This window comes from Electrophorus electricus, chromosome 3 (assembly GCF_041902795.1).
Source record: "Electrophorus electricus isolate QZ-2024a chromosome 3, ASM4190279v1, whole genome shotgun sequence".
Lineage (NCBI taxonomy): Eukaryota > Metazoa > Chordata > Actinopteri > Gymnotiformes > Gymnotidae > Electrophorus > Electrophorus electricus.
This window is the reverse complement of record NC_137499.1, coordinates 2230001-2245000: the sequence shown is the minus strand read 5'-3', so window position 1 is coordinate 2245000 and position 15000 is coordinate 2230001. Positions and strand designations below refer to the sequence as shown.

Genomic DNA, 15000 nt, shown 5'->3' with positions numbered 1-15000 from the left:
CATATAAAATGCCACAGGGTGCAGAAAGCTGTGCTGGTAAGTGAGTGTTTGAAGGGTTTGGACAGCTGTGCTCTGATTACAGACACCGCGAGAGGACAGGGAGACGGACAGACGGACGCACGCTCACCTGACAGGCTGTTGCCTTTGACCTCCTCCTGTCTGTACGCCTCCTCTTTGAGCCGCCCCAGCTCAGCCTGACAGGCACTCAGCTCACGCGCTCCCTGACCACAGCGCTCCTGAGCCTGCGACAGAGCCTGGACACACGCGCACACACTCGAACAGAAGTCCACACGCACATCCATACACATATGCATGCATATGCACATACGCACATACGCACGCACGCACGCACGCAGACGGCCGTCAGACACCTGTCAAACATCTGTGACTCTGCCTCGGGGGAGGAGCAGAGATGCCCCAGGCACTGGGCAGGCCCACCTGAGGAGCACGCCTCCCCCTCTCTCCCTATCGCTGTCTCCAGCCCTCGGGCCATCTTGCCACCTGCCTCTGCTCTCTCCTCCAGCCTCATTTAGCATGCACCACATGCACTCGCCCCGACACGCTCGCGCGCACGCACGACGCTTCCCTGACAGGCGTCGCGTCCAATCCGCCGCACCGTTCATCTGAAGCGCCGGGGACGCGGCACAAAGCAGGCCGAGCTCACACTCCCATCTCTTAATTACCGCGGCGACACGGAGCGCCCGCGTGGGGGGCGCGTGCGTCAGTGCTTGACAAGTCAGGCAACATGTCAGAAGTGTGTGTAGCCTGTCGTCCGTCCTCCCATCCACGTCTGCATGTGCGGGTCTGGCTACCGCTCAGAAAGTACACTCTTTCAGAGCTTTTTTTTTTTTAAACAGTTGCAGATGAAACCGCAGTGGAGGGGCTTTTAACTAGGTGCTAAATAAATAAATAACAAAACCAGAAAGACACAGAGAAGGAGAGGAAACTGACATCAGGCATGTTAGGGGCAGGGTCTATAACCTCACCCTCTCATTTCGGCCCATTAAAATAATGAGGTGTCAGGAGGCAGTGGTTCTCTGCGCTCCAACGCTGACACCCGTCAAGACAAATCTATATTTCATGGCCACTTACAGATGTATAAATAGCCAAACGGGGTGCTCTAACCATCTATAAAACGCCACTAAAAGGTTGGTGGAAGATGGCAGGCCCTGTCAGCGCGGCCGGCGGGTAATCAATCCGCTGGCCGCGGGTTGCCGCTGGCGGGAGCGAGGGGGGGGCACTAAATCACGGCCGGGCTGAGGCTCGGGTCGGCCCGACGAGGCGGCGCCGGGGCAGACGCACGGCTTCCTCGACAGCCTGATGGATCGCGCTTCTGCAGTCCATTAAAGCCCAATGACCGGCCGCCACGCCGACATAACAAACAATTAGTCACCAAGGTGATCGAGGGGCCGGGCGGGGCCGAGATGGTGTGGGCGGGGCTTGGCGTGGACCGACACCCACATCGTGCTCACCTGTTCTAGCTCCTGGATGTGGGATAACTGGGATTGATATTCTGAATCCGAGTGGTTGTGAGTAGCTCTGTACACTGAGAAATCAGACTGAACCGTCACCACGGCCTCCTCCTGCTCCTCCAGCTAGAGAATCACAAAAACACACAAAGAAAGTCCAATCTATTTATTACCTTTCCATGTCTTGAACGGACCAGTAAAGTGCAGGCACCACATCTGTTCTGAAACTGAACATTTAGGCAAAATGTTTATTTTAAATTCAAAGCTTCAAAGTGCTTTTAGCTGTTGCGCATACATGCATGCAGTGCTGTGTTCTGAAAGGTGCATCATGTGAGGCTCACATGCACTGCTGTCAAAGTTATGCGGTGATGCGGAGCCTTGCTCTGGACCTCACTTACACACACACACACCGAGACAACGAATCTCCATCTATCAGGAGAGTTTTTGTGCTCCCCTGGACACAGCCAAATGTACAGTAGTCTCTAGTGCTCATGTAGTTTCTCTCTCCCTTTCGCTCTGTCTCGTCCCTCCATCTTTTATAGCAAGAGTTTCTTGCTAATACCAGTAAAGTTCCTCTGCCTCCCAAATCACAAATCAGTCCGGCCCAGTAATGCCAGGAGTATTTCCCTCCATGTTCTTGCGTGCTTAGTCACTACCTCGCTGAGCTTGTGTGCATATAAACAACTCCCAAATGGATCCCTGCTTTATGGACGTAATATATCTGTTGCCGGGCAGTTTTCACTACACCCTACTGTGTGCTGCCTTTGCTATGTGATACCGTGGTGGGGCGGGGCAGTTCATCCACAGCTCCTGGTGAGATGAACACAGACTCAGCATTCCTTATGATGAGTCAGAGTGCTTTGCTACACAGAGCGATGAGCTTCTTAAAAGGCCTCTCTCTCTCTCTCTCTCTCTCTGTCTCTCTCTCTCTCTCTCTCGCCCATCCCTCAGTCCTCATTTCTCCCTCCCTCATTCTCTCCTCATTTCTCCCTCCCTACCTGAAGGTTTAAGGCACGGGCTGAGAGTCAGAGGGGTATGGGGTGTATGTTGGGCTGGGAGAGGGGAGTAAGGTTGGGGGCTGGGGTAGCTTATGGAGGGGAGCAGGCAGACGTGACAGAGGGCCCGGCTGGAGGCCTCACACCCAGCAGCTTCTCTCTCAGACAGAGGTTAGTGCACCACTAGACCGTGGAGCGGCACTGCCCCTCACTGCTGTGGCCACTCAGAGAGTGTAAGCACAGCAAGCTTTTATACTTTATACCAGTCATGCATGAGGGTGTGTGCCTCTTCTGCCTGTTTTTGTTTGTGTGTGTTTGTGTGCGTGTGTGTGTGTGCGCGCATGTGTGACATGCACGCAAAAACCAAAACATCTTCAGTTCCAACTGAACGTCAATCTCGCTCTCGCTCTCTCTCTCTCTCTCTCTCTCTCTCTCAAAGAGTGGCTCAAGTAATCCAGAGTGGCTCTCAAACAACTACAAATCAATAGGAACTCCAACTCCCAGAATCCCGCCGGAGAGACCATCACTGCTCACCTGCAAATCCTCTCTCATCACATTACTCACAGTGTGGGAGCCCTGACCCAAAATCAATAGAAACAGAGAGGAGACTCGCTGAGCTACTCAGAGCAAACCCACTCCTCTAAAGAGAGCACATAACATTCTGTGTGCTGTTGTGTCGACGACACCTTGGGTCACGGCTATGCATTTGTAACACGATGACATCCACGCCAGCGTAATTCTGCAGTACACCGCCACCTTGGTGCTCTTTCACACACACTGTAACGAGGCACAGGAACTCAGGAAAAATTTGTGTTCTTTAATGTTCGAGCCCAGTGCTAATGTTGCTTTCACCAAATCGAAGCGATTGTAAATGACACGCTAACTGCTGGCTAATAGCTTCCACGTTTATACACGTCGGCTGGGGTTGCAGCTCTGGATTATGCAACAAGTCAAGCCACATAAAGCTGATCTCCAAAAGAGAAACTAAACTCAGTTCTCTCAGCACCATGGAGAGCGGTGTGTGTGCGTGTGTGTTTGTGTGGTGCTGACCTGTCTTCGCAGGGCTGCAGTGTTATCGCGGAGAGCACCGATGACCAGCTCACACTCCCGCGCGTGTGCACGGGACACGTCCCGCTCGTCCCGTGTGTCTTCGAGGCGCTGGGTGAGGACAGCCAGGGCCTCGTCTCCGCTCCGCAGCTGAGCTTGTCGGCTCTGGATGTCTGTCTGCAGTGCTACAACCTCCGCCTGCAGACGGAGGGCCTGCTCTGACCGGTCTGAAGCCTGAGCACACACACACACGAGCACACACACACACACACACACACACACACACAGTCAAGCATGCGCACATACGCACACACACACACACACACACAAACGCACAGTCAAGCGTGCGCACACACACACATAGATGTACACACAAACACAGATGAGCATGCACACACACACACACACACACACACACTCTCGCTCTCTTTCTCTCTCTCTCTAATAGAAAACTCTCATACATAACCAGTGCTTGTATATTTTTATCGGTACTGCCCGTTCTGATACAATTCAAACCACTGCCATCACAGTACTAATTCCAGCTTCTAGAGTAATATTCTAAAAAAGATAAGGGGTGGACCTGAGCCTTGGCCTCCTTCAGCGCGCCCTCCTGGCTGTGCAGGGTGGCCTCTAGCTGGGCCAGCTTGCCCACACAGGCCTGGTACTTGTGTCTGCAGAGCTCCAGAGACTCAGAGAGTGGCTGCAGCCTGGCGTCTGCCTCAGAGGCCTGCGCCCGGGCCTCCAGAAGGCTGGCCTTCACCCGGGTCAGCTCTGCCTCCTGAGCATGCAGGGCCGCTTCCCTCTGTAAGGCCTGGCGCATGCCAGCATATGAACACACACACACACACACACATGCACATGGACACACACACACAAACGCACCCACACACACACACATTATAGGGTTAAAATATAGCCCAATACATTAATCTAACAGCACCTGAAAAGCATGTTATAATGTTTGTAGTTTTGGCCTTCAGAGTGGCTACATTTTTCAGCACAGTGGCAAGAATGTTAGCAACCATGTTCTGTAGTATGTTCGAATATGTGAGTACACGTGTGTGTGTGTGTGTGTGTGTGAGTGAGAGCGAGAGAGAGAGACAGATCCACCTCCTCCTCCTCCTCTCGCTGTTGTCTGTGGGCTGTCTCCAGCTCTCTGCCCAGGCGCTCCAGACGGCTCCTCTGCTGCAACAGGCGACTCTGGGCCTCCTGCAACTCCTCTTTCAGCTGCCGCACCTCCTCCTCCCGGTTCTCCCTCTGGTCCCGCGTCTCCTGCTGCCATCGTTCCACCTCTCCCCGGAGTCTGTGCAGCGATACCCGCTGGCTCTCACACTGAAACACGGCCCGCAGAGTAACTCGAGCTACAGCTGACTTAAAAGACAGGAACGTACGCACGCACGCATAGTGACACAGAGACAGTTTAACGAAACAACCTCCTTATGAGGTTATTAGACTCCTCAGGAGGTTCGAGTATCGAAATCCAGCACCAATATGGCACCGGGTCATATAAGATCACAACACTTCTTTTCGGTGTCACTTAAATTCACTTACAGGGATTATAGTTAACAGTGAGCCACATTGCGTCCAAAAACATGTCGACTAGTCTGTGAGACCTAGATGTAGTTTTAGCTGGTTGACAGAAGTTTTTGTTTTATGAAGCTATTTGGGTTGCTGTTGATTTCCAGTGATTCTTAGCTAGCTAGCAACGTTAGCAGTTAGCAGCTTTGTACTGAACTAGAAAAAGCAACAAATATAACATATACTGGCTGATCGCCCGCATCGGAAAATCATGTAAATTAAATTTTTCGCCTAAATACTCATTTAAATGTCTGAGTTAAATCTCTGGTGTTCGGAAAACGACCAACATTAGGATTACTGATCGTCACGGTGAAATCGCTGGTACATTAAACAAGGTTAAAATGCCTAAAGCAAATGTTTAAAAATCATCGTTATTGTTTAAAAATCACGTAAATGTTATCGGCATGCACCGGTATCAGAAAAACCCCAAACGATACCCAACAACACTCCTAAGTAGAATATACCAGACTGGATATTATCATTTCTCCTGGTTGATAAATTCATTACAACAATGAGAAGAGGACTATCAGATGTATGAAACAAATAAATCACACTGTCCCATAAAGAAGAACACACACACACACACACACGCGCGCGCAAGAACACACAAATACACACAAACACACACGCACACACACACATACATGTACACAGAAACAAACACAAATACATACATATACACACAAATAAACACACACACTCACACGCGCGCGCATGAACACACAAATACACACAAACACACACACACATACATGTACACACAAATAAACACAAACACACTCACATACATACAAATAAACACACACTCACATGCATGTACAGACAAATAAACACAAACACATACATGTACACACAAATAAACACACTCACACGCACATACATGTACACACAAATAAACACAAACACACACACGCGCATACATGTACACACAAATAAACACACTCACACGCACATACATGTACACAAAAATAAACACAAATACGCACATATACGTACACACAAATACTGGTTTTGTGATGTAAGTTCTTTGAGGATTTATTTGGCTTGCTGAATTCCTCTGTGGGCATGAGGGTGTATGGAGGACCACACTGGTCTGCGTTTACCTCGCCAGCGTCATTAAGAGATCCTCACTAATTGTGTTGTTTTAAAAGAGTGAAATCTGATAATGACTCCATTAGTGACTCCACAGCACTGATGTCTCTCAGGGATTATGGTGAGAGAAGGAGTCAGGCAGTCTGAACTGACTACACACACACGCGCACACACACACACACAAACACACACACACACACACATACACGCACACACACACACACATACACGCACACACACGCACGCACACACACACACACACACACACACACACACACAGCGAACAGTGAGATATGGAGGAGGGGGAGAGAGAGAGAGAATGAGAACAAAGAAGAAAACAGGCAGACAGATGAACTGAATAAATGAAGCAAGCTGCGAGAGAATGAACAGAGACAGTCTGAACGCTCCCTGCAGTCGAGGTGAGAGGGAGAGAGAGAGGGAGAGAGAGGGAGAGAGAGAGGGAGAGAGAGGGAGAATGGGGAAAAGGGAACTGAAAAAAGGACAGGGAAGAGAGAATGCGAGAGATGAAGGGAGTGAGGGAGCGAGGGAGAGAGAGAGAGAGAGAGAGAGAGAGAGAGAGAGAGTCTAATCCATATTACAGCAGTGTAGCACACGGCTGAATACATTACCACATCAATCAATGCTAAGCTTCAGTGTAATTTTCTAACTCCTATTTCTCTCCCAACCTCATCAAACAGACAACACCCTATGGCTATTTCTGATGAGATTCAGTGCCTGAGAGAGAGAGAGAGAGAGAGAGAGAGAGAGAGAGAGAGAGAGAGAGAGAGAGAGAGAGAGAGAGAGAGAGAGAGAGAATGGGTATTGTGCTTGTGGTGCTTTTGCTCTCCTTTGCTTTACCACTGATTAATTTCTGACTAGATTGCTTGGCCAGCAGTGTTATTAGCATAAAATTTGCATGGATCAGGCCCTGCAGTGAAACTCCTTCATCAAGTCGCTTGTCAAACATAAAAATTTCAAATCTCATTCTGTTTCTAATATCATTTTCATACTTAGAAGGGGGCAGGGATACAGGAGAGGAAAAGGCCTGTTTGAGAGAGAGAGGGAGAGGAAGAGAGGAAGAGAGAGCGGGAGAGAGAGGGGAAGAGAGAGAGAGAGAGAGAGGGAGGTTGTTATGCAAAGAATAAACCGAATCATCAGTCTAAATTAAAGGATCTGTGCTGGTGTTGCAAGTGTCAAGTGTCAATCAGCATGTTCTAAAGGACCAGAGAGGAAGAGTGTGATTAGAGCTCATGTGAGGAGCTGAGGACAGCAGAGGAACAGTCCACACGTGTGGTTAGAGCTCACGTGAGGAGCTGAGGGACAGAGCGGAAGAGTCCACACGTGTGGTTAGAGCTCACGTGAGGAGCACACATCCATGAGAGACACACCATCGTACCACACTCAGATCATAATGCCTACGTCACCTGCTACCATCAATAAACCCAAATGTACAGTTTTTACTAAGACTCCTCCACATGGGAATGTGTATACAATAAGACATACACAGAAACCCACACCTGCAAACATGCACTTGATAGCCACACACAAACAGACAAATGTGCACACGCGCCCACACACACACACACACGCGTGCAGACCCTGTACCCCCCACCCCAGCACAGCCATTAATTATGAAAAATAAGCCTGTTCGGGGGGGGGGGGGGGGTTGTAGATTTAATAAGGATAGTGAATCAATGTGATTAATTTAATCTTCTCTAATTAAAAAATGCACCAATGAAACAATCAGGGTGCATAAACAAGATTAAAATAAATGAAGGAATTGTGCCATGAGCAAGGAGCTCCTTATTAAAGTTAATTGGAATTAAGTTAATTAAGTTAATTGGAATTCCACGGCTACGTGTGGATGGCTACTACTGTGGCCCTCAGACTGCATGCTCACTGGAGAGTCCTATTCACATATCCTCCAGCTATACACACACACACACACGCATGTGCATACACATACACACACACACACACACACACACACACACACACACGCATGTGCATACACATACACAAACATGCATACACGCACAAACGCGAACGCAAACACACGTGCGCACACACGCATCAGAAACACACACTTGTACATACCCAAGCAAATTCATACACACATAAATATGAAAAACAACCTCACCAGGACCTTTACATCCTGATATTTCTGCACCATTAACTCAGTGTTTTAATAATTATACTGCTTTGAATATTCATGTGGTGAGGTCGTGCATGTCACCTGTGTAAGGAGGCCGTCCTTCTCCAAGCAGAGCTGAGTGTTCCTGTGTTTCTCCACTTTCAGCTCCTCCTCTTTCTGCCTGAGGAGCTGCTGGACTCCCCTCATCTCCTGCTGTAGGACTTCAGCCTCCTGACCTTTACACCTCACCTCCTGAACCTGCCTGGAAAGCTATGGACACACACACACACAAACACGCACACACACACACACATACACGCACAACAAATAGTGAGGAATTCTTTTAACTGTAAGACAAGTGAAAGACATGAAAGGTTTTTGAGACAGTAAACTGAAGTTAAACCAAGCTGACACTATGCCACACTTCCTCACACACCCTATTACAGATGTACTCCATCACCCTCAGATTCTCAGCAAGACTACAATGGACATTGGACACTATGGACACTGGACCAGTAGAATCAGACTGTATATTCATTGTTTCTTCACATATCCTCATGCACATGCGCACACACACCCACACACCCACACACCCAAACCCACACCCACACACACAGACATAGAAAGTTCAAGGTTCTCACAGAGGTGAGTACTTAACAGCATTGATTATTCCATGTGTGTACGCAAGTGTGAAATGAAATATGGTTGCAGGGTGTATAATTACAGCCTACGCAGTAAGTAACCAATGGCTCAGGGGGCAGGGTTGGTCTGAAATCTGGTCTACAACCTACCCTGTAATCTCGCCCAAACTCACCTCCCACCCCTCATATTGCAAAGTTCTCCAGAACACACTCCATCCAAGCAACGCGCACCCTCTCTCCTCCATCCAGCTCTTATCTTTTCACCCATCAGCTCGGTTTAAAAAGACATCTCCCCATGAGTCTCAGGAAATGCCACATAAAGCAATTACTAACAAGCCCGATGCCCCCCTCAACTATGTGTGTGTGTGTGTGTGTGTGTGTGTGTGTGTGTGTGTGTGTGAGAGAGAGAGAGAGAGCGTGGTGGGCAGGGCATTGTAGATGAGTATGTTGGGGGGGGCTGGCATGCTGTGCCCTTCAGCAAAAATGAATTTTCCAATTGCAGTTAGTTTCACCATGAATAAATAAACAAATGAATAATTGAGAGGGTGACATAAATAAATAACATCACAAACATTTCACCGGGATTCATAAGTATTGGACAGATAACTGGAGCTGCATGCTAATGAGCAAAACAGAAGTAGCGAGTAGATTCCTTTGCATTATTCAGAGCTCCCCCAGAAAAGAGGGAAGAGAGAGAGAGAGAGAGAGAGAGAGAGAGAGAGAGAGAGAGAGAGAGAGAGATAGATAGATAGATAGATAGATAGATAGATAGATAGATAGATAGATAGATAGATAGATAAAATCTCTTTCAAGGAACTCAACACACTCATTCAGCATTGAAGTGACAGGCCTGGCCCATTTACAAGGCACAAGGACAGTCAAACAAACAAGTGACCAGTGAGACATGAATGTATAAGTGTGTGACACACGTGTGATTAGAGATCACGTGAGGAGCTGAGGGAGCGGAGTGGAAGAGTCCACGTATGTGGAAGGAGGAAGGAAGGAGGCATGCAAGGAAGGTCCATCTTTATTCTGTGCGTGCGTGCGCGTGCTTTTGTGAGATGAGCCGACATCCTTGAACCTGCCCTCAGTCTGGTTGGCGGGCAGGGTCTTGGAGGAATGTGACATGGCCTCCGTGCCGCTGATCTGCGCCTCTCGTTGCAAACACATATGTGCCGGTGGAATTTTAAACCAGCCAATAAGATGCGGGGGCTCACTACTCTGCGCTCTTGTGCTGGGCTTTGCTGCAAGTTGTTTCAGTACGAGAGGCTGGAGTGTAGAGTCTTCTCATGTCTACAGACTCCCACAGACATCACGGAGACGTCCCGTGCTGCCGAGCTGGGGGTGAACGCAGAAAGCCAGAGAGAGAGAGAGAGAGAGAGAGAGAGGGAGGCACAGTTATGGGAGATGCACGCACCTCCTCCTGGGTGGCACTGAGGCGCTCCTGAGCGCTCCTCAGCTCCGTGGTCAGCCTCAGGAGCGTCTCCTCCCTGCTGGATACCTGCAACACACAAACAGGGGATTCTGGGATACCCAGAGACAATGCTCCGCACAGCCGCATATATGTGTGTGTGTGTGTGTGTGTGTGTGTTGAAGTGTGGCCCACCGGCACCTCCTGCTGAGCGATTGCGGTTACGGTCACATGATTCTCCGTCAGCTGCGCCTGCTGCCTCTGGGTCTTGGAGCTCTGTTCCTGCACTTGGGAGGCCAGCCGCTCCCTCTGAGACCGTACCTGTTGCAGTTCACTCCTCAGCCTGGACACAGAGGTCTCCTCCTCAACCAGCTGCACACACACACACACACACACATTATTCTTTCTCAGGTCCTGGACAGCCACAGCAGTGCAGTTTAGCATCAACTCTACTCTCACACACCAGTTAGCAGGTGGGTTAAATTGTGTTTGCTGCTGTCGTATGGTTTTGGCTGGTGTGTGTACCTGGGCGTAGCAGGTGGTGTACTGGCGCTGTAGCTGGGTCAGCTCCGCCTGGAGCTCGGACATCGTCTGCTCCTGGCCTGCTCTTTGGGACTCCTGCGCAAAAGATTCTGCTTTCATCAACCACTGAAGTCCCGCACACCCCATTCACGTTGCGTTTCATGTATCAGCCCTGCTGAGGTCACTCTCTAACCCTTTATGAGTAGAGTTATGTGGGAAACACACACAACGACTACTGTGTGGTGTCTGCAGGGCAGGCAGAGAGAATGAAGACTGAAGCTTGTACCTGCTCACGAAGGTCTCCCTGGCAGCTCGTGAGCTCAACAGTTGTCTGCTGCAGTGCATCCTTGCAGGCGATGAGCTGACGACGCAGATCGGCAACCTCCTGGTCACAAGTGCGCTGGTTCTCTCTCAGAGACTCCACCTCCAGGGAGAGGGCGGTGAGCATCTTTTCACGCTCGGCAAGCTGTCAGACACGTGACATGCATAATGATAATAAAAAAAAAGCGTTGGCCAATCAAAATGTGAACAGAAATCCATAATGGAAAATTGTGGCACTAGACAAAACAAAAATAGGAAACTCGTATAATAACAAAATCATTTGCCATTTCTTTTATGATCACAATAGCAGACAAGATACGCTTGTCCGTTCTGGTTCCACTACACACTGTATATAGGAGCAATTTGTCACTTTAAGAAAATGGTTCAATTTTTAGGGATGATCTCAGTCTCCCATTTAATGGCAAATTGGATAATATGGACACTGACCACACTGGCTACAGTTAATCAGGTCACTGATATGATTGTGAATTAAGTAATTATCTCTTAAACAACTGCGCATCACCAATGTTGTAAGCAGGATAATCCAACCTCACTTAAAAGCACGTTTTATGTGTAGAGGAGGAATAAACAGGCTAATAACATTGCCTGCGTTTACAAGGCTCATAAAGGACTAGCAGATAAACCCGAAGCCCTGGGGTTCATGGAGGGGTTATAAAAATGGGGGTCGGCTGAGTGCTGGGTCATGTGGAGTTTATGTGAGAACTCTCAGTGTAACCAGAATAAGAGAACTCCAGATTTCCAAGCCGGTGCCCCTGGGCCAGACTGAGGTTTGCCGCATACAAACACGTCCAGTGCATCCATACACATCCATACACACACACAGACACACACTCACACACACACACACGCACGCACATACGCACACGCGCACACACACACACACACGCACACTCATACATGCACATACACTCACACATGCACACGCACGCGCACACACGCACCCTGGGCAGTTTTCACTCCACAAACCAAATGTTAAATTATTTATCCAACTTCTTACATCCATCCACTCTGATGAGTTGGATGCTTTAGAATAAGTTATATGAAACACACAAAAAAAAAACACAGAGAGAAACTCCGGACTGGGAGCGGAACATCACGAAGCATCCTGCGCCTGTCAGCAAATACGAGAGGTAAACAGGAACTCAGGCCTGCTGGGACAATCAGAGGCCTTAACTTCAGCAGTGCCCTGCACACCCCGCCCCGCCGGCCAGCAAGCACAGCGGCTAACGTGCAGCCTGACCACAAAGCGTTCATTGACATCGCCGAGCTCACATGCAAATTAACACCGCCGAGCTCATATGCAAATTAACACCGCCGAGCTCATATGCAAATTAACGGCGTGCACTTGAAAAGGAGAGTAGGAGAAGTAAGAGTGCAGGGAAAAAAAGCCAATTTCCTGTGCTGGTGTGATTGCACGGCATTGTGGGATTGGGCCGTAATGAGGCTCCAGTGACCTGAACAGAGGGAGATGGAGCGTGTTCTCCTGACCCCTCCTCAGCCACCACACCCTCTCCACCCCCTCATTAATCTTACATCCTACACCCCCCCCACCTCCACCTTGATTGGCTTTTTCCAGTTCTCATAGGTTTTGTCCCCGCCTTTCTTTCCTCTGCTGCCCCCGCTCACCGCCGCCCGGAGCGCGTCCACCGTCTCCTGCAGGCGTTGGCTCTCGCCCTCGTGGCGCTCCGCTCGCTCCTGCCTGGTCTGCTGCAGCTCCTTCTCCAGCTGCAGCACTCGCGCCTCTCCCTCACTCACCTGCACGCGCACACGCATACAAACACACACGCACGCACGCGCACACACGCACACACACACACGCACGCACGCACGCACACACACACACGCACACACGCACGCACACACGCGCACACTCACGCACGCACACGCGCACACTCACGCACGCACACACACGCACGCACACACAAACGCACGCACGCACACACGCACGCGCACACAAACACACACGCACGCGCGCACACACACACACGCACGCGCGCACACACACACGCACGCACACACACACGCACGCGCACACAAACACACACGCACGCGCGCACACACACACACACACGCACGCGCGCGCACACACACACACGCGCACACACACAGACATGCACGTACACACACACACACACGCACGCACACACACGCACGCACGCACACACACGCGCGCACACACACGCGCGCACACACACCCACGCGCGCACGCACACACGCACGCGCACCCACGCGCGCACACACACGCGCGCACACACACGCGCGCACACACGCGCACACACACACGCGCACACACACACACACGCGCACACACACACACACGCGCGCACACACGCACACTTTGTTAGTAATGTACAGTTGGAAATTGTGGTGTTATCCCTGAAACAGCAAATTTGATCTAGAACACATTCAAACACTGTTCATGCAACACGTACACAAATATGTTCACAAACTGTCCTCCCTCCATACTGTAGTGGTGAAGGGCAGAAAAACTACCCCAGGGTGGCTAACCTTTCAGAGCGCTCACTAATCCTGTCACACAGTCTATTTCAGAGCACCTCCAGCCATAAAAAGCTCTGCAACGGTCTATTCAAGGCGCACGGGGTGTGTGTGTGAAGGTCTCAGCAGCACACACGATCTGAGCAGGTCAGAAAGTCAAGACACATGGCCTATACGTTTACCTGACCTCTGCAAAGCATGATTAAGTGTGGCATGTCATAGCAGCAAAGAGTGTCTCTTTTACACGCACAGACACACACAGCCTTCGCATTATATAGTACGTGCTTATAAGGGCACCATCAAGTCCTCGGTCTACTGCAGGGTCCCTGTCAAATTCAGCCTCTCCATCAGACGGCCCCCCTGCTTCAAACCCCCCCACCCGACGTTCAAACGAAACAGCTAGAGGGCTTTTAATGAGTTTTCACAGAAAGAGGCCCAAAGAGGCGACTTGTTCCATATGAACTCTTCAAGCACCTATGGTGACAGGGCCAGTGCATAAAAGTGCTCGCCAGTGAACTGAAGGAGTGTAAGTAAGTGTGAAAATATACTGTGGCACGGGACCTCGAGTGAGGCCCCTATTAATCAAGCTGTCTGCACTTAGTTGTGAGAGCAGTCTCGCCAAACCACCAGAGAAGCTGTCAGTGGGAAGTGGCAGAGGCAGCCACTCCTTTCAAACCGCTGCTTTATGGCGTCCCAAAGCACAGCCGGACCGCGCTGGAAAAACACTCGGGCTCGGAGCTAAGAGCTCACCCTGAGGTTACTCCCCCTCCACAGGACGCACGCACGCACGCACACACACACACACACATACACACGCACACGCTCTCACGCACGGACACACATACGCACACACACAAACACGCACGGACACGTGCACACACACACACACACGCGCGTGGATACAAACATGCACACACGTACAGACACAGGCACGCACACACACACAGGGGGAAGGTCTATATTGCCTAAAATACCTGCATTCTCTTTGTGAGTGAGTTTCCTTTCAGTAGGTCGTTCTGTTTTGAGGCTGCTTACAGGCCCTGCTGTGCCTGTCAGTCACCTCAGCTCTGCCAATAAGATCCTCTGCGTCCGTGACAGTCTTGTCCCACCCCCTGACCTCCTGCTGGTTCTCCAGACTAGCTAAGCATGCAGATCCCCTGTACCCTCAGCTTGGAAGGTCCTGTCTGACCCCGATGCAAACCCGACACGGTACCGACGCGCGCCCCTCCCACACTGGCATGTCGACATAGACGGGAATCGCGGGTGTGCGGAG

At 50.2% G+C, this 15000-nt stretch overlaps 1 protein-coding gene across 13 annotated transcripts in view; it reads right to left on the bottom strand.

Moving 5' to 3' along the window:
- pmfbp1 (polyamine modulated factor 1 binding protein 1) overlaps positions 1–15000 on the bottom strand; it is a 117717-nt gene that overhangs the window by 14323 nt on the left and 88394 nt on the right. For 11 of the 13 annotated variants that reach the window (XR_014121722.1, XM_081709297.1, XM_081709292.1 and 8 more), the window contains 11 exons: positions 12858–12986; positions 11176–11355; positions 10893–10985; positions 10563–10739; positions 10374–10457; positions 8418–8585; positions 4622–4843; positions 4092–4322; positions 3515–3745; positions 1473–1595; positions 128–254 (listed from right to left, as the gene is read on the bottom strand). Coding sequence is in view for 12 of the 13 variants with exons in the window: in XM_081709297.1 (XP_081565423.1) it covers positions 128–254; positions 1473–1595; positions 3515–3745; positions 4092–4322; positions 4622–4843; positions 8418–8585; positions 10374–10457; positions 10563–10739; positions 10893–10985; positions 11176–11355; positions 12858–12986 (1765 nt within the window). In the remaining variant the exon portion in view is untranslated. Of the gene's footprint in view, positions 1–127; positions 255–1472; positions 1596–3514; positions 3746–4091; positions 4323–4621; positions 4844–8417; positions 8586–10373; positions 10458–10562; positions 10740–10892; positions 10986–11175; positions 11356–12857; positions 12987–14701 lie in introns of all 13 variants that reach the window. The other 2 variants (XM_081709301.1, XM_081709256.1) reach the window with 2 other exon arrangements.